The 16,759-nt window shown below is 48.3% G+C and overlaps 7 protein-coding genes across 7 annotated transcripts; 2 read left to right on the top strand and 5 right to left on the bottom strand.

Annotated features, from left to right (window-relative positions):
• Positions 1 to 1,501: 1,501 nt before the first annotated feature.
• On the bottom strand, positions 1,502 to 2,665 carry N7516_001319 (Zn(II)2Cys6 transcription factor; the record flags this gene model as incomplete). The annotated part of the gene is made up of 1 exon (XM_057214041.1): positions 1,502 to 2,665. The coding sequence occupies one exon, from the start codon at positions 2,663 to 2,665 to the stop codon at positions 1,502 to 1,504; it is 1,164 nt and encodes a 387-aa protein (XP_057075924.1).
• An 805-nt stretch (positions 2,666 to 3,470) lies between these two features.
• On the bottom strand, positions 3,471 to 4,172 carry N7516_001318 (beta-galactosidase small subunit; the record flags this gene model as incomplete). Its single annotated transcript, XM_057214040.1, has 1 exon — positions 3,471 to 4,172. The coding sequence occupies one exon, from the start codon at positions 4,170 to 4,172 to the stop codon at positions 3,471 to 3,473; it is 702 nt and encodes a 233-aa protein (XP_057075923.1).
• Positions 4,173 to 5,282: 1,110 nt separating this feature from the next.
• On the top strand, positions 5,283 to 6,649 carry N7516_001317 (uncharacterized protein; the record flags this gene model as incomplete). The annotated part of the gene is made up of 4 exons (XM_057214039.1): positions 5,283 to 5,387; positions 5,447 to 5,597; positions 5,653 to 6,307; positions 6,361 to 6,649. The coding sequence occupies 4 exons, from the start codon at positions 5,283 to 5,285 to the stop codon at positions 6,647 to 6,649; spliced, it is 1,200 nt and encodes a 399-aa protein (XP_057075922.1).
• Positions 6,650 to 7,612: 963 nt separating this feature from the next.
• On the top strand, positions 7,613 to 10,212 carry fcpA (protein-serine/threonine phosphatase; the record flags this gene model as incomplete). Its single annotated transcript, XM_057214038.1, has 3 exons — positions 7,613 to 7,895; positions 7,952 to 8,038; positions 8,097 to 10,212. The coding sequence occupies exons 1-3, from the start codon at positions 7,648 to 7,650 to the stop codon at positions 10,210 to 10,212; spliced, it is 2,451 nt and encodes an 816-aa protein (XP_057075921.1). The 5' UTR covers positions 7,613 to 7,647.
• Positions 10,213 to 10,599: 387 nt separating this feature from the next.
• Positions 10,600 to 11,306, bottom strand: N7516_001315 (uncharacterized protein; the record flags this gene model as incomplete). The annotated part of the gene is made up of 3 exons (XM_057214037.1): positions 10,600 to 10,703; positions 10,766 to 11,040; positions 11,146 to 11,306. The coding sequence occupies 3 exons, from the start codon at positions 11,304 to 11,306 to the stop codon at positions 10,600 to 10,602; spliced, it is 540 nt and encodes a 179-aa protein (XP_057075920.1).
• Positions 11,307 to 11,933: 627 nt separating this feature from the next.
• On the bottom strand, positions 11,934 to 13,049 carry N7516_001314 (arginase; the record flags this gene model as incomplete). Its single annotated transcript, XM_057214036.1, has 3 exons — positions 11,934 to 12,237; positions 12,315 to 12,898; positions 12,963 to 13,049. The coding sequence occupies 3 exons, from the start codon at positions 13,047 to 13,049 to the stop codon at positions 11,934 to 11,936; spliced, it is 975 nt and encodes a 324-aa protein (XP_057075919.1).
• Positions 13,050 to 13,646: 597 nt separating this feature from the next.
• Positions 13,647 to 15,578, bottom strand: N7516_001313 (glutamyl-tRNA(Gln) amidotransferase subunit PET112; the record flags this gene model as incomplete). The annotated part of the gene is made up of 4 exons (XM_057214035.1): positions 13,647 to 14,896; positions 14,952 to 15,093; positions 15,149 to 15,225; positions 15,281 to 15,578. 4 exons carry the CDS (start codon positions 15,576 to 15,578, stop codon positions 13,647 to 13,649), a joined length of 1,767 nt encoding a protein of 588 aa, XP_057075918.1.
• Positions 15,579 to 16,759: the final 1,181 nt, after the last annotated feature.

The raw sequence follows: 16,759 nt of genomic DNA, 5'->3' as shown, positions 1-16,759 counted from the left end.
ACACGAGGCGTCTGACTCCGGTCCCCATAATTACAGTCAGACTACCATCAGACTTGATCATTGATCTTGTGAAAGGATCGTCCTGGAGAGTCTGGGTCGGGATAAGGAACCGAAAAGCGCTAATTCCACTATCAAAGGGGACATAGCCTGGTCCTCCCTCGAGGGCCTTGCGACATTGGGACTTTCTCTTATATCAGTCTTTTTCCTGTTCTTGATATAGATTGGTGGAAAAATGATACTGACATGAACCCCATCCGCTCCCAGAATCAAATCCCCAGACACTCGTTCGCCATTGGCAAGGACAACCTCGCTTTGATCCGGATCCACTGACGCAACTTTTCTTTCCAGTTGGAGAGTGCATGGCTTCCCAGGACCCTCGGTCGAAACCACCTTCTCCCACAAGGCGGTATGCAAGTGTGCCCGATGTACAAGGCGTCTCAGCTGTGATAATATCCTCCATGGTTAGGATGTTGTGTTCTTGTTTCTAACAAAATGACCAAGGACGAAAAAGACCACATCACTCACATGCTGCCATCTGCCACTCTCTGCATGGTAATCCAATGAGATGATCTTTTGGCCAACAGCACCATCCCAGATCGCGCACCCGGTGCATTCAATTGCGCCAATACGATCATCCTTCCCCAGGTCAATTCCTAGTCTTTTCAAGACACCATCGCAATAAGGCGGAATGTTGATGGCTGCTCCAACCTCGTTGCTGAAGCTCGATGACTCTAGAAGAGTAACTTGATGTCCTTGCTGTCTCAACGCCAGTGCTGCTGTCTATTTCCAAACAATTGTGGGATTATATGTCAGTTCCAGAATTCTTGGACATGCAAATGAGTAGAAGAAGGGAGGAGGAAATATACCAAGCCACCAATCCCGGCTCCCACGATGACTACTTTCAGCTGTGCCATGGTCGAGCTGTTGATCTCGGGATGATTCGCAGTCACTGTCATTTTCTGACTTCAATATGTGCCCGGATAATGTAGTTGTTTGTACGCAGGGCTCATAATATATACTGTAGAAACCTTGGACATTTTATATGCGATGGCGACTCTTTATCGGATAATCTTCAATCTGCACACCTTAGTTGAACCTTTGGCACCGTAGGGCCTATTTCGGTTCCCTCGGTAGAACTCTGTAGCCCAACCATCTGATCTCGGTCTTTCGGCCGTCCGGGGACAAGGAGGAGGGTTGGGGGCGAAATAGAGCGGCACGCACTGAAACCACCCTAGACCCAACCGAGGGGCCCGAAGCTAATTTCTGTATTCATATTCTTCCGGGGTTATTTGGTACATTCCCTATCATTCGCTGATGATATTTGATGGATAGGATTGTATTGGGCGAACTACATACATGTACGGAGTACTGAAAGATACTTATGGTGGCCGGATAGCTTGTTAACTATGTAGTTGATTGGTCGAAATCCAAGCACGAACCTTCTATATACCTATCCATATATGCATCAATCAATATGGCATCCCATTTCCAAGTGAAAATATTAGATGGGTGGCCTGGTGATACAATAATCCTTGATCAAGGTAATCAAAACATCCAAATCGGCCGAAAGGAACTGCTGAACAGCCGATGTTGGCAATGATTTTCTGTGAGAGCCCAATTCTTGTGATCCATCATATTGTGCATGGTAAAAGGGGCGTGCCTTCGCAAGATCAAACACCAAGCTCAGCTTTTGCACTTCACAAAGCAGAAACTGTGCCTTCATACGCTGCTCGGAAGAGAATTCCAGGGCAAGATCCCAAAATTGGATGGGAGTAGCAGAGCATGGCCTAAGAAAAGAGCCGAGAACTGAATGTGATGAATCTGCGCTTTGTGATGGGTACGGTTCCCGTGTAAAAGCGACAAACGCTGAATGATACCCGGCTATCACTTTGGAGAACATGGCCATAACCATGAAAAGTATGGTGGGGTCCCTAGTGCAGATTCCACTGCCACACCTCAAAATGCGTTCCAAGTGCTGCATAGTGACACGATTAACCTTCACAATGTGATGTCCGGGTGTGAGACCGGGGTTTATAGCGCTTTCTTGGCATTCAAACTCGCTACTGAACATATTCTGAAGTGCAGTAATGGCCATACTCGGGCATGAACACATAAGACCCTTTCCTGTAGATGAAGAGTCGGACACCTCGGATAGAGAAGTGTCTGATCCCCCAAGTGCCCTCAGATTGCTAGTGTCATCTGCTTGTATGTGGGTAGGTCCTGGTTGATCGATATCCATGCACTGTGCATACCAATCTTCCAGGGTATCGGTTTCATTGCCCCCAAGCAGGTCCTCTTTGTTAACCCCGGCCAACAACCCTGCATAATCAGGGACAACGTCGTGAATCTCGAGATTGCAAATCTCTGTGCTTTGTTCCGTGTGTTCCCTTGCCTGTTCCTGGTTTCTGGAGTGTATATCCGATGGAGTAGGGCCGGTATTTGCTTTGACCGTTTTGTTCGATAACGGTTGGTGTTGTGTAGACGATTTCCTCTTCCACCGATATGGACTATAGACACAGGTTGCTTGAATCGCTTCGCATCGTTCACATTGTGGTTTTCGTTTGTCGCATCGGACCTTGAGCATCATGCACCGATCGCAAGTCGATCGTAGTTTCGGTACTTCATTCTGCCACCTGACAGCTGATCGGCCATTATTGTCGGCCATTTGTGGATAAGAGGACTTGGCGGACAACGCAATAAGGAATATTCAACGAAGTTGATTTGATTTGCCAAGGAAAGTCAATCTGGGGATTTCCCCTTGGCTTGGTACAAATTCTAAAGAAACCCCCTCAAGCGCTGTAATCAACCCCTCTCCGTTCCGGCCCCCATATTTCTTCCAGATTATTCCCCTACAGATCGTGGTTCTTTTGTCTTCCGCAAATTACATAGCTTTCGTTTTTGATAAGCCCTGAAGACCACCTCGCCTATCAAGATAAATTATGATTATCTAACCTTATGAGAATTATTTTTACAGCATACTAGTTTCTCTGTTTAGTACTATGCTTATGAGGGGACATACTTAGGCACTTGTAGGTACCTACGTAGCTGGTAAGTTGATGCATGTGACGTTGCATCACTCAGTCGGGGATATCCGGAGAATTATCAACCCCTGCCAGTCCAAGGGTTCGTGCGCGAGAGAAGGCGCTCTGACGGGGGAGGATAAAGAAGGTAATAATGCGAGCTTTTTCTAGGTATCACAGGGTCAACTATGTTATGACCGGTGATTATAGTTGGAGGTAAAGAACGGGGCCAATTGTCATTGTTGAACTTGCAGCACCGATCTATTCAAGAATACCTTAATGAAAGTAAACGAAAGTTGGCTTATAAAAGGCATATAGTGTATTCCACACATTTTTGGATCCTACTGGACCTTTTTCTAGGTATGATATGTTCAAAGGCTAAGGAAACATCCTTTTCGATAGGGAAGGTGTAGCCCAATATTAAAATTCTTGAACTGCACTTGACTGATCTCAAAGAGGGACCTGCGGAGTAAAAGAAAACGCAAAGCTAGTCTCCTTACAAGGAACCTGGTATTTCTTCAGGGTAGCAGGGCCACACCGCGCAGTTCCCAATCCTGCGTGTGCAGCATCTAACCGAAGGAAGACGTCTTCCCTCTTCTTCAAGTCTGTCGGATGAGCCGCATTGGTGATATCTTCTGCAGTGTAATGCAGTGCCGCAAAGTCAAACTCATCCCCTGTCTTCGCGGCCTCATCTACTCGCGTCACCACGAAGCCAACACCCTGGCTGTTCGTGAGCTGAAGCCAGCGTGTGCCCGCGCGATTTCCATTCTCCTGTGGATACTCATAAGATGTGAAGAGACTATCTGGAGTCCGGCTATGTAAGCCGAGCTTTTTGGAGTTGCGCTTATCAGCATAGGATTCATCAGGTCCACAGCCAAACCAATTCACCGCTCCGAAATCGGAGGGTAGCTGCACATCAAGACCTATCTGAGGTAGTATGGTCGGCTGATAGCCGCCGGGACGAACATTGTGAGAAATTACAACTGTACCATCTCCATGAATTGTGTAGGCAATGGTGCTCGTAAATCCCCAGTCTCGGATGACAGCTCTGATGTAGGCCTCAACGGTAATATCGACACTGCTTGTATCTGGGTGCCGCAAAAAGACGGAGATCACCCGTTGTTGTAGGTTGTTGAGATAGTAGGCGCTCATCGACCGCCAAATTGATGACACCAGCCTTGAGGGGACAACAGTCAAGAGTGCTGGGTGAACGACTGCATTTGGATGGGGCTAGCGTGGTGCATTTTATTGAGGTGACCTGCTGACTTAGCTGCTCACCCACTTTGCTCAGGCTCTTGAGCTTATGTAATAATCAGGTCACGCTCAGTGAGTGGGATCAGGCTGCTTAGGTGACGCTCAGTGAGCGAGTCATCTAGCTTATGTAATAATCATGTGATGCTCAGTGAGCGGCCCCGGGGTTTAACGATTACGTAATACTCAGGGGCGTGCTCAGCTTTACTCAGTGAGCAAAAAGCGGCAAGGGGTGAGCACTAAAACGGAAAGGGAAATCCATCTCGCTCGGCCTAAAATCCGGTGTATAACTATGTGTGCCTAGTGTGCTATTCACGTATTGAAGTTCGTAGTAAGGCAGACTTTCAAGCATTCGAAGGGCACACGCTCCCTTGAAAGGCACCAAGCGGAGTATTTCTTGGATGGTTTTGGTTCTCCGGGGTCTCTCCTTATATACATAATCCATGCTATGTTGATGGACCTAGACAACACATGCTCAAAGGTCCGTAATGATACTCCGTACACATCCAAAACTTTATGGCGTACCACAGCAGGGCATGATGCCTTGCTATAGAACAATAAAATCTGAGCGTAACCTTTTGCTACATCAACTATTTTGCAGCTGCCAGGTACGCCGGGAGGGGTGTCTTCCGACCAGTCCGATCATAGCGCTAATCACGCCCAGGCACCAGCCCAAAGCGCATCCCCTGCTCAGCTTTTATCTTGTACGGAGTATAATATGGAGGAGTAAATAGTCCGAGAAACAAGAAAATTATTGCATACCTAAGGTATGTCAGGAACTGGAATGTCGTGAAGTAGCCTGAGAGCCTGAGAGCCTGAGAACCCATGTCATGAGTCGATCGCTCAAAGGGGGTTAGTGTGACCCTCCCGCTTCCGTCATCGTCTCTCCAGCCTCCACTCTTCCCCCATCTACCATCTACCCTTATCTCCTCTCCTCCCGAGGTTCCTTCTCATATCCCAAGTCATTCTCTTCTTGCATCCAACACCTACAACTTTCTTTTCTCATATTGGATGATGAAGTCATTCACTCTCCTAACAGCTTCGGCGTTGTTGGGCAGTGCTACCGCCGAGGTTCACAGGCTCAAGCTCAACAAGGTCCCTCTGTCCGAGCAACTGGTATGATTATCATCATAGACATTTCCCTGAGAATACCCAGGAAGCTAAGATATTGATAGAACACACACAACATCGATGCTCATGTGCACAACCTGGGTCAGAAGTACATGGGCATTCGTCCCGAGAAGCACCAGGACCTGTTCCACGACACTTCCCTAAATCCCGCTAGTGGCCATGACGTGCTCGTTGACAACTTCCTGAATGCTCAGTGTAAGATACCACCCCTGGCCATTTACGGTCTGATTGATGACGCTGACCTTGTCAGACTTCTCCGAGATCTCGATCGGAACCCCTCCTCAGACCTTCAAGGTTGTCCTTGACACTGGTAGCTCCAACCTCTGGGTCCCTTCTTCCCAGTGCAGCTCTATTGCCTGCTTCCTCCACAGCAAGTATGACTCGTCTTCTTCGAGTACCTATCAGAAGAATGGCACCGAGTTCGAGATTCGCTATGGATCTGGCAGCCTGAGCGGCTTCGTGTCTAAGGACACCCTCCAGATTGGTGACTTGAAGGTCGAGGGACAGGACTTCGCCGAAGCTACCAATGAGCCTGGTCTGGCTTTTGCCTTCGGTCGCTTTGATGGTATTCTCGGCCTTGGCTATGATACCATCTCCGTGAACAAGATGGTCCCTCCCTTCTATCACATGATCAACCAGAAGCTCGTGGATGAGCCTGTGTTCGCTTTCTACCTTGGCGATGCCAACAAGGATGGTGATGACTCTGTCGCTACCTTTGGTGGTATCGACAAGAGCCACTACACTGGTGAGCTGATCAAGATCCCTCTCCGCCGCAAGGCGTACTGGGAGGTTGAGCTCAACTCCATTGCCCTTGGCAACAACGTTGCTGAACTTGAGAACACTGGTGTCATTCTGGACACTGGTACCTCTCTCATTGCCCTGCCCTCCACCATGGCTGAGCTGCTGTAAGTTGATTTTCCCCTTGTCTTTGTAACATATTTGCTGACCCATCCCACAGGAACAAGGAGATTGGTGCCACCAAGGGCTTCACTGGCCAGTACAGTGTCGAGTGTGACAAGCGTGACTCGTTGCCTGACCTCACCTTCACCCTGGGTGGTCACGAGTTCACCATTGGCCCCTACGACTACATCCTGGAGGTCCAGGGCTCCTGCATCAGCAGCTTCATGGGCATGGACTTCCCAGAGCCTGTGGGTCCCCTTGCTATTTTGGGTGATTCCTTCCTGCGCCGCTGGTACAGTGTCTACGACGTCGGTAACAACGCCGTCGGTCTGGCTAAAGCGAAATAAATTCCCCAATGCTCGATGGCCCGGTGAGCTTTGAATATCAAAGAACCAGGTGATACCAAGAGATCGCTTCGTATATACATGTGGCTTCTGGGTTGAACGTATGGTTTCATAGCGCACTTTATTCGCCTATTGCTAAGGGTTTTTGTGGTTTTTCTTTTGCTGGTACAGCTTCATCATGAGGCCCGCGTTCATTGGCACTGCAAATTGATATCTCTATATCTCTATTGGTTAAGATCTACTTATTACATTTGACCTTGTTATTGAATAATCCTTCCCTCATAATGAATGGCCTTGGTATTCCATATGTGTGCTGGATATCTCGGCAAATTCCCAGATGTAAGAAATTGAGTGGCAATTGGTCAAGCCATTATATCAGACCATTCAGAAAAATAAAGATACTTTAAGTGAAGTAGATCGCATGTCAATTAGCAAGAGGAGATACCGGTTTTCAAGTACCGGTATGACATAAGCGGAAGTAGCTCCAGGTCCAACCTGGATTGAGTGAGTCCCCGCACAACTTCAATGAGCTTGCCTTTTCTTTGATCGCAACCCGCATTCCTCTTTCAACTTCCTCCACCTTCTCAAATTCAAGCAAATTACTCCGCCTGGTGTGTGGCTTGCCTCTAACCTCCGCGCCAGGTTGTGCTAGGCGCACAGTTTTCTTTTCCCACCCACGCTTTGGAGTGGCGATTCTCATTGCGCTGCCTAATCAACCATTCACATCTACCTATTCCACCGATATAGCCTGGACCACTGAGTCATAGGCAGAAATACACCCGCTGAAACCCAATATACTCCAGCTCTACACGCGTTGCGTGTCGGTGATGGCTTCGTAGCCGGAAGCGCACGCGATCAATCCCATTCGACCCACACGTCCTCACGTCCTCGACGCGCACTGTCCACAAACCAAGGGCACAGGATATATTTTGGGAGAACGGCAGGACAACTATTGAGCTTTTGTACATTGCATCGCGCCTGGGGGCGAACGAAGAGCAACAATGCTTCTCCGTCTGCCCACCAGCCTACATTACCCGATCACCGTGACGTCGCTGCTCAAACAGCCTGGCGATACGGTTGAGAGGGATGAGGCTTTGTTTTGGTATGTCTATCAGACCACCGTCACTGAGGGTGATGGACTGGGCAACATCGTCGAGGTGAAGCGTAGATACCCGACTAGATTTGAATCGACTGTTGATGGAGAAATTGTTAAATGGCAAATCCAAAAGGGAGACGTTATCGATGAACCGTGAGAATATTGAACCTTGTCCTTTTACTGTTGAATGTCCGCTAATTTGTTGCTAGGGTCAACGTTGTCGAAATCGATGAGCCTTGCGCGCACGAGATCCAGTTTGGAGGACTTTGTGCTGAGTGTGGGAAGGACATGACTGAGTATGTATAACCCTCTTAGCGGGAAACAAGCCTTTCTAACTGTCTATCGCGCGAACAGATCTACATACAACACCGAAATCACAGATTCTATGCGCGCTCCAATCTCCATGGCCCATGATAACGTCACACTTACGGTCAGCGAACGGGAGGCAACCCGAGTTGAAGAAGACGCGAAGCGCCGGCTACTTGCATCAAGGCGTTTGACCTTGGTGGTGGATCTTGATCAAACTATCATCCATGCCACTGTTGATCCGACAGTGGGAGAATGGAGAGAAGACAAGCAAAATCCGAACCACGAAGCTGTGAAGGATGTGCGACAATTCCAATTGATTGACGATGGACCTGGGATGCGTGGATGTTGGTACTACATCAAGCTGCGGCCAGGGCTGGAGGAATTCTTGCAAAATGTGGCTGAGATATATGAGTTGCACATCTACACCATGGGCACTCGTGCTTATGCCCAACATATTGTTGATATCATTGATCCCACCCGCAAACTCTTTGGAGACCGAATTCTTAGTCGTGACGAGAGCGGAAGTTTGACGGTCAAGGACCTACAACGGCTATTCCCAGTGGACACAAAGATGGTGGTAATCATTGACGATCGTGGTGATATCTGGCGGTGGAGTCCCAATCTTATCAAGGTCTCGCCTTATGACTTCTTCGTCGGAATTGGTGATATCAATTCAAGTTTCCTTCCAAAGAAGGAAGACATTGGGGCGAACAAGCCTCAGATCGAAGCAAAGGCCCCAGAGAAGACCAAAGAACACCACGTCAATGGTAAAACGCAAGAGGGGACCGATATCTCAGCATTAGAACAGCTGGTAACCATGGGAGGTGGGGACAGCCCAAGACTCCTCCAGGAACAGACCGATGCGCAAGAAGAGACAATATTGCATCAAGTGGAGGATCGACCTTTGTTGCAGAAGCAAAAGGAGTTGGAGGCGGAGGAAAATATCGCTGAAACCAGTGATGCATTGTCTAGCGTCAAAGAAACCCAGGAAGCTGCAAAACAACGACATCACCTCCTTGAGGATCACGACCAAGAACTCTACCAGCTGCAAAACCGCCTCGAACAAGTACATCTTCAATTCTATGATGAATATGATAAGAGGAGGACTCTCGCTCTTGGGGGTCGGGTGGCAGCTCTAAGGGGAGAAAAGGTTCAGTCAAGAGACAAAGACGTGGATCTCAAGTTGGTTCCCGATGTTAAGGACATCATGCCGCATATCAAACGGCGTATTCTTGGAGGGGTAGTGTTGGTATTTTCAGGTGTGCTTCCTCTGGGCATAGACTTCCAAAATGCAGACATCTCCTTGTGGGCGAAGAGCTTTGGTGTGACGATCTCATCAAGGGTAAATGCGCGCACAACACACCTCGTGGCTGGCCGCAATCGCACCGCCAAGGTGAGAGAAGCCACTCGCTATCCCAACATCAAGATCGTGACGACACAATGGCTTGTGGACGCATTGGTTCAATGGAGACATGTGGACGAAGAACCCTATCTCCTACCGCTTCACCCAGACGACCGAGGCGACCCTCTGAGCCCAAGTGAACTCGAACTTGAGACCTCCATGCTCTCATCCACAGACGAGGATCTGACAGGGTCGCAATGGACACAAGAGGATGACGCCGAAGACATCTTCAAGTCATCCGGTCTGGACGAGACATCGCCCATTGGGTATGATGCTGACGAGCAAGCCGCCGTACACGATGAACTGAAAGACTTCCTGGGTAGCGATGACGAAAGTGAAAGCGACAACGAGTCCGTGGCAGATGAAACATCGACGGGAGGCAAGAAGCGTAAACGCAATGAAGCAACTGAAAGCGGCACCGACGAAGAAGAGTCTGGAGACGACGACGGAGACGACCATGATAAGCAGGGCTCCCGGCTCTCCCAACGCATCAAACGCTCCTACGAGCGCAACACCAAGCTGCGAGAAATCACGTCCGCTCCTGCCCCCGGAAGTGACCAGGTTTCCCCAGACCTACCAAAAACACCAGTTGTGGAAGGAGCGTCTGACTCTGACACTGCAGGAACCAGTGGCCCAAAGCCCGAGTATCCCGACCCGGATGACGATGACGATGAGCTGGAACGGGAGATGCTTGCTGCATTTGAGGGTGGAGGATATGATTCTCAAGCAGAGGCAGATGCTGCAGCTGAGAATGGATAGAGCACTTGATTTTTTTCGGTCAAAAATCAAGTGCTTTCGCTTCGGGTTCTCTTTGTGTCTGTTTTCTGCCGTGTCATCACCGGTGTGTGTGCGGTTGCAATGCGCTCTTGGCATAGCGACGGCGTTTATTAGGTCCATTGATTTTATGTATTTTGTGTGTAATTCTCAGGAATTTGTGTATCTGTGAGTCGCTAGTTGTACAATTCAGTTCGATATAACATGAACTACTTGTGATTCTGTCTGGATCGACTAAGATGATCCGGAATAATTCTCATCTATATCCTTTTAGATAGAATCAAATCTCATAAATCCCAATGCTAAATCGCTTTGAACGCCCTAAATGCAAAAAAAATGGTATCACAAACAAAACACATACATAAAAGCAAATCAATCATAAACATCCCGATTAACCTGCCACGACATAATCATCATCCAAAGGTAGAAAATCGTATTAACAAGTTCAAGTGCAAAGGCAGTTTTCCAGCAATTGCCTACCACAGCCAGTCAGTCATGCAAGAATATCAAAAGGGAAGATAAAGAACAAAGAACTCACATATAGTACTCTGTGTCAACCAAGCCAAGGTATTAATATTATTCCCCCAAGACTTATTATCCCTCACATAGATCTGACAGTTATCATTTACGTTACTGACAACCCCATACAGCTGCAACGAAGTCTCAATCAGACCGGTCAGCCACAGCACAAGGAGAATAAAGCTGCCGATGATGATAATCCCCGGTAAAAGGAAGTGTCGCGATGCAAGAACCATAATCAGGAATATGAAGCAGACCCCGAGGGCACTGGATACAACCATGTACGGGAAGAGCCTGGATATGGTTTGGTTAGTCTCTGTGTTGTATAGCAAGTCTGATATGGGTAGATATAAATATAGATATAGATATAGATATAAGTATAAGTATAAAACCACTTACCATGGTGTCCCGAGATGCATTTGTGATTGTACGGCCATGAACCAGGAGAAGATACCCAGACATGTTGCTGAGCATGATAACACAACCATAATCCAGATGTTGAGTTGGAGTTCGGGCCAGTGGTAGCGACGGCGCGCTTCGTGGCGCTTGCGGACTGCCATTGGATTGTTTGTGGGATGTGGATGGAGGAATTGGATGTGTGTTTTGGATTGTGTTGGATTGCGATGGGTGATTGAGCTCGATTGCGACTGGAGTGTGTTGTTTGCTTTATACTGGTGTTGTTGTTTGTATACTGCCCGATGCAGGCTTGGATGCCCTATGTTTTGTTGCAGACTTGGGATTAAATGGCCAGATTGTGAGTCAAGTGATTCAAGTCTGAGATTGGTAGAATCGTATGGTTGTTTCTGGTGAGGCGTGGTGATTTGGGAGGTGATTTTGGACAGCGCATTGGGCGCCCTTGAGTGCTGGAGGAGGCCCTGGAGGGTTGGAGTTGGTGCGACGTGGATATTTACAATTGCGCATAAATCTCCGATTAAAGAGAAAAGGCCAAGATGTACTCTGTACTTTGTATAGAATACAGAAAGAAGGAAAAATTAAAGAAAAAAACAAAAGGCCGGGGAGGGGGAAGTGTAGGAAATTGGGGTGGCAGGGGATCTACGCCGTAGTCTGACTGACTTGATCGACTTCCATACTTCCATACTTCCAATCTTTGTACTGAATTCTTTAAAATAATTCATTTAATATTTTCTATTCTCTTTTATCTCTTTTATCCTTTTATCAAATTGTCTTTACAGAAGAGTGTCACCCAATGCACTACGCACCAACGAACACCCCGCTCGAATGGTCTCCGATGCGCCCTTGGTCTCCAGGCTAGGGTTGACCTCGACCAAGTCCATCGCAATCAGATTACCTGTCTCATGCACAGCCTCACAGATGAAGTCTCCCTCCCGCAGTGTCAATCCACCACGGACAGGTGTACCGGTACTAGGAGCCCACTGAGGATCCAGCGCATCGACATCGAAGGACAAGTGGATAGGAGTGTCGTTACCGATGTGAGCGAGTGCCATCTCGACAACGCGACCGATCCCATGACTAGCAGAGGACAGAGAAGTTAGCACGAAGATCAAGATCACCACCATAGGAAAACCAAGCGAAAGAGAGAAACATACCGATCGATATCGTGCATACTGAAAGCCTTGATCCCATTCTCACGCAAGAGCTTCTTCTCCCCACGATCGACATCGCGCAGGCCAATATAGACAAGCTTCTGCGTGTTCACAATGTGCTCATCCTGCATCCAGCCAAAGATATCCTTCTTCTCCTCCCGGGCCAGCCGGGTCAAGAATGCCATGGGCATACCGTGGATGTTCCCGCTGTCGCTAGTCTCGGGGACATTGATATCGGCGTGGGCGTCAACCCAAATGACGGCCATTTCGCGGCCCAACCGCTCGCGGATTGCCTTTGCTGTGCCGGAGACTGTGCCGATGGCGATGGAGTGGTCGCCGCCGAGAGTGAGTACGAACTTTCCGTCCTTGGCGTAGTTGTAGACCTGGGAGCTGAGCTTTTCGGTCACGGCGCTGACGGCGCGGGGTTTCTTCATGCCCCGGTGGTCGGGGTCTTCGGTGGGGATGTCATTCTCGTAATAGTGAACTGTGTTGTCGTGGTGAACATCGTAATCAAGATCCCCGCTGAGTTGGTTTAGGAGGCCTGATTCAATGAGGGCCATTGGGGCCGCTTCGACACCCTTCTTGCACTGTTAATAGTGGGGTTAGCATAATTCTTTTGATTTATAGCTTCAGTTCCACAGGATGTTTTACCTGGCCACCATTGAAACCAACGGCAACAACGCCAAGTTGGTTAGGGTGTGAGAGGAATCTCGAAGTGATTGTTGAAGGTTGGGTCATTGTGTAGGATGTAGGTGAAGTTCTAAGGTGGGAAGTGGAAGTAAAGAAGAGAGAGAGAGAGCAGAGCTATCGGAAAGATCGATAAGATCAAAAAGTGGAGGCTCTGGATAAGAAAGGTCAAGATGATGTCGATATTTTTTGATTTGAAGAAAAGAAAAAGAGAAAGAAAAGAGGATAGATGTTCCTTTTTAAATATTCTCTATCTTCTCCATATTACCCCCCGACTTCAACCGGGGTGTCTTCATTCCTTTTGCGCAATGCCCGCAATGCCCGCGAAGTCGCTAAAAACTGCTTTTAGCGATCAACCCGGCTCCGCCAGATCTCCATCACTTCCGTTAAGTACAGGTTGAGGAGAGCTCCCCTTTTTAGGGCCATTCGGTGTCCCACAAGACATTGTTTTGACCTGTTACAGTGAATGATAGACCGGAAATACTAGAATTTCATTTCCGACCTTTTATTCCAGGCCCGTGGGGTGGTATCGGAGCATCCGGGAGGGAGAAGTTTACAGGGAAAGAGAATAATGAAAGGCCAGTATTGACCACAGTCATGAGGGTATCATTGATGCCATAGAATACATTTTATATTATGCTATACAAGCTATCCCAGAATCAACTCCCGGAGAATCTCCTCGGCTTTGGGTGCTTCCACGCGGCCCTTTTCACCATTGCGCATCATTTGTCCCACGAACCATCCTAGTTTACCCAGTTGATTCTTGTTGCGGATCTGCTCGACCATCTGTGGATTCAAAGCAATGACCGACTCCGCCAGCGCTAGATACTCCTCACGCGATAACGGCCGGAGGAGGAGATTCTCCTCCTCCAGTAGTTGCGGTACTGGTCGATGGTCCCCGTCAAAGATGGTGGCCAGCACCTGTTTGGCTGTCGGGCCGGTGATTAGTTTCCGCTGCAGATGGTCGATAAGATGGGCTAAGGATCGGGCTGGGACGATCTCTGCGTCCCATGCCTGGTCTGTCTTGGCCACAAGACCGCCCAGCTCGTGCAATACCCAGTTGCTTGCCACCCGCGCGAGACTGGCGCGCGTTTTGTCGTCCTGGTCTACTTGAAGGGTGCGGAGGATATCCACTACATCATGGTAGTACTCGAGGCGGGCTCCGTGGTCCAGCTCGATGAGTGGTTTGGCATCTTCGATTGGCAGATTAAACTCGGATCCGACGAGCAGTGTCAGAAGAGCGTCTGGTGCTGTCGGGATAGATTCTCTGAGACTAGAGAGTAGGTCCTCTCCAATGATCAGTGGTGGAATGTCAGGGTCAGACATGTAGCGGTAGTCGACCGAGCCCTCTTTGCCACGAAGTCTGCGAGTTTCAGTGGTGCCGATCGTCCACCCTCGTGTCTCTCCTTCTATGACACCGCCACTCTCGAGCACCTCGATCTGACGGTTCTTCTCAGCAATGATGGCATCTTCTACCGCCTTGAAGCTGCTGAGGTTCTTAATTTCAGTCCGCTGACCCAGCCCGCTGATCCCATCGTACTGATGTTCCCCGGGTGCTTCGCCTCGGCGTCGGATCGAGACGTTGACATCTGCACGCAAACCGCCCATCTCCATTCCCGTAGTCACAGCCCCACACGATTGTACAATGGCTTGTAGTTTCCGAACGCATGCTGCGGCCGTTGCCGGAGTGTGGATTTGCGGCATGGTGATGATTTCGATGAGAGGATGGGACACACGGTTGAAGTCGAGAAGTTGTGTTGAGGGCGGGTATTCCTGGGATTTGGCTGTGTCCTGCTCCAACTGGAGTTGCTTGATGTCAATTCGAACCCGCTCGCCGTCTTCCGGGGCGATTCCATCGTAATCGAATAGGTCAACGTAGCCGTTTCGTGCGAATGGTTCTAGGGGCAGAGGTAAGTATATTTCACGGGTTAAATAGGGACAGTACTCACTCACCATAGTATTGTGTAATTTGATACCCCGCCGGTTGATCCTGGTAGAAGTAATGTTTCCGATCAAACCGACTGATTGGCTGTATCTCACAGTTTAGTGCAATGGCAGCGCGGAGAGCTGGTAGGAGTGTTGCGATTTGGAATGCCTGTATCAGATCAGTCCTGGCCCTACTTCACAGTATCGTACACCATAACACTAACCGGTTGGCTACCCGGGAACGCCAGATCGAACAATGCAACGTTGGAATTGGGAGTATCACTTGTCGATGTTGCTGCCCCTATTCAATTTATGAGAGGATGACTCGTAGTCTCCGAGTGTAAAGGCGTACTGACGGGAAAATAATTTGGACTCCGTATCCAATTGCGCGTGGATCTCCACGCCCACTGTCAGTTCCCATTCTTGTCTTGAAGCCTCCTCTGTTTCCTTGCGTTGTTTCTTGTGTGACCGAAGTGCTTTAGCTTCCTGCTTGAGTTGTTTGCGGAGGGGAACGCGATCTGCGGAGGCCGGCGGTTGGAGATAGCGGGTTGGCGCGGAGGAGAATGGGGCTTTAGGGAATGAAAGGGGTGACCGAGTCAAGCGTCGACCGCAAAGAGAGCGGACCGTACCGCTTCCAATGCATGACCGAAGCATGGAGAGATTGGACTCGGGTTAGAGTGTTGAACCTTGAAAGGATGTGAATTTGCGGGAGAAGCTGGGACTTGGCGATCTGCAGACGTCTCGGGGAGCAATCAATTACAATTTGATATCTTAACAACGGTAGTAATATATGGAGTTTTCCTAATAGCTTAATGCCTTTTAGGTGAAATCTAGGTTCTTTAGGGAGTTTAGAAAAATATTTGTGACTTCGTGGTTGCGATGTATAGATATTTCGGGATTTGAGCAACGTAATTTTCAATACCATGATAATGCAGTTTTTCGATTCTTCTTAAAATTGACATATATGGTTAATCCTTATCAATAGCTATCTACATAGTGAGAATGAAATCAAACAATAACGCGGTTGTTGAAAGATGAGGTTGTAAAATATTGTATTTACTATGGCCATCAGTCACCACGTGACTCATCTGAGTAGCCCATTCTGAGATATACATCGTGAGCTTAAACCTGAGCACGATTACAAAAGCGGCGGGCAGTTTAACTGCATATGTAAGCCACCTTGTAAAAGCGGCAGCTTACAACTCAGATAGGGAAAGCCCCAAGTGTATGTAGCCTGGGGATGCCACGACTATGTATGGAGAGTATATGCATACAACATCCAACATTGTATGTGAATAGAATACTTGTAGTCGTCATTCTAAACTCAATTATGGGGTGAAAACTCATACAATTACATATATACACATATGTAAGATCTATATTGAATAGTTGATTATATCAATTTCCCCTCTTATCCTCACAACTCCAGTCCCTCCTGTACTTCCGACAACTACTCAACTTCTCCATATCAATACATTCTTGACACTTTATGCTTTATGCACGCAATATGGTTAATAGATGGTGTTGTACGGAGTGCAGAGTACATCCACTGCTCACATAGCTGCATCACATTCCCCCGCTTCGCTAGACCGCCAGATGCAAGGAAGATCGACCAGCGCATAACTACATGTTCCTTTCTAACTTCGTTCAGACATACATGCATTTGCATTTTGCATTAAGCATGAGGCCTGATTTGCTGTCACACTCACATTGAACTGTTCAGAATGTTCAGCAACTCGGCAATTCACCATTTTCCTAGTTCTTGATTTCTTGATTTCTTTGAATCGTGAGAAAGAGGTCGATCGACAGGGATACAAGGAACCTCCTTGCAACAA

This window comes from Penicillium verrucosum (genome assembly GCF_028828655.1).
Source record: "Penicillium verrucosum strain IBT 35672 chromosome Unknown utg000001l_segment0_segment0, whole genome shotgun sequence".
NCBI lineage: Eukaryota > Fungi > Ascomycota > Eurotiomycetes > Eurotiales > Aspergillaceae > Penicillium > Penicillium verrucosum.
This window is presented reverse-complemented; position numbering and strand designations above follow the sequence as displayed.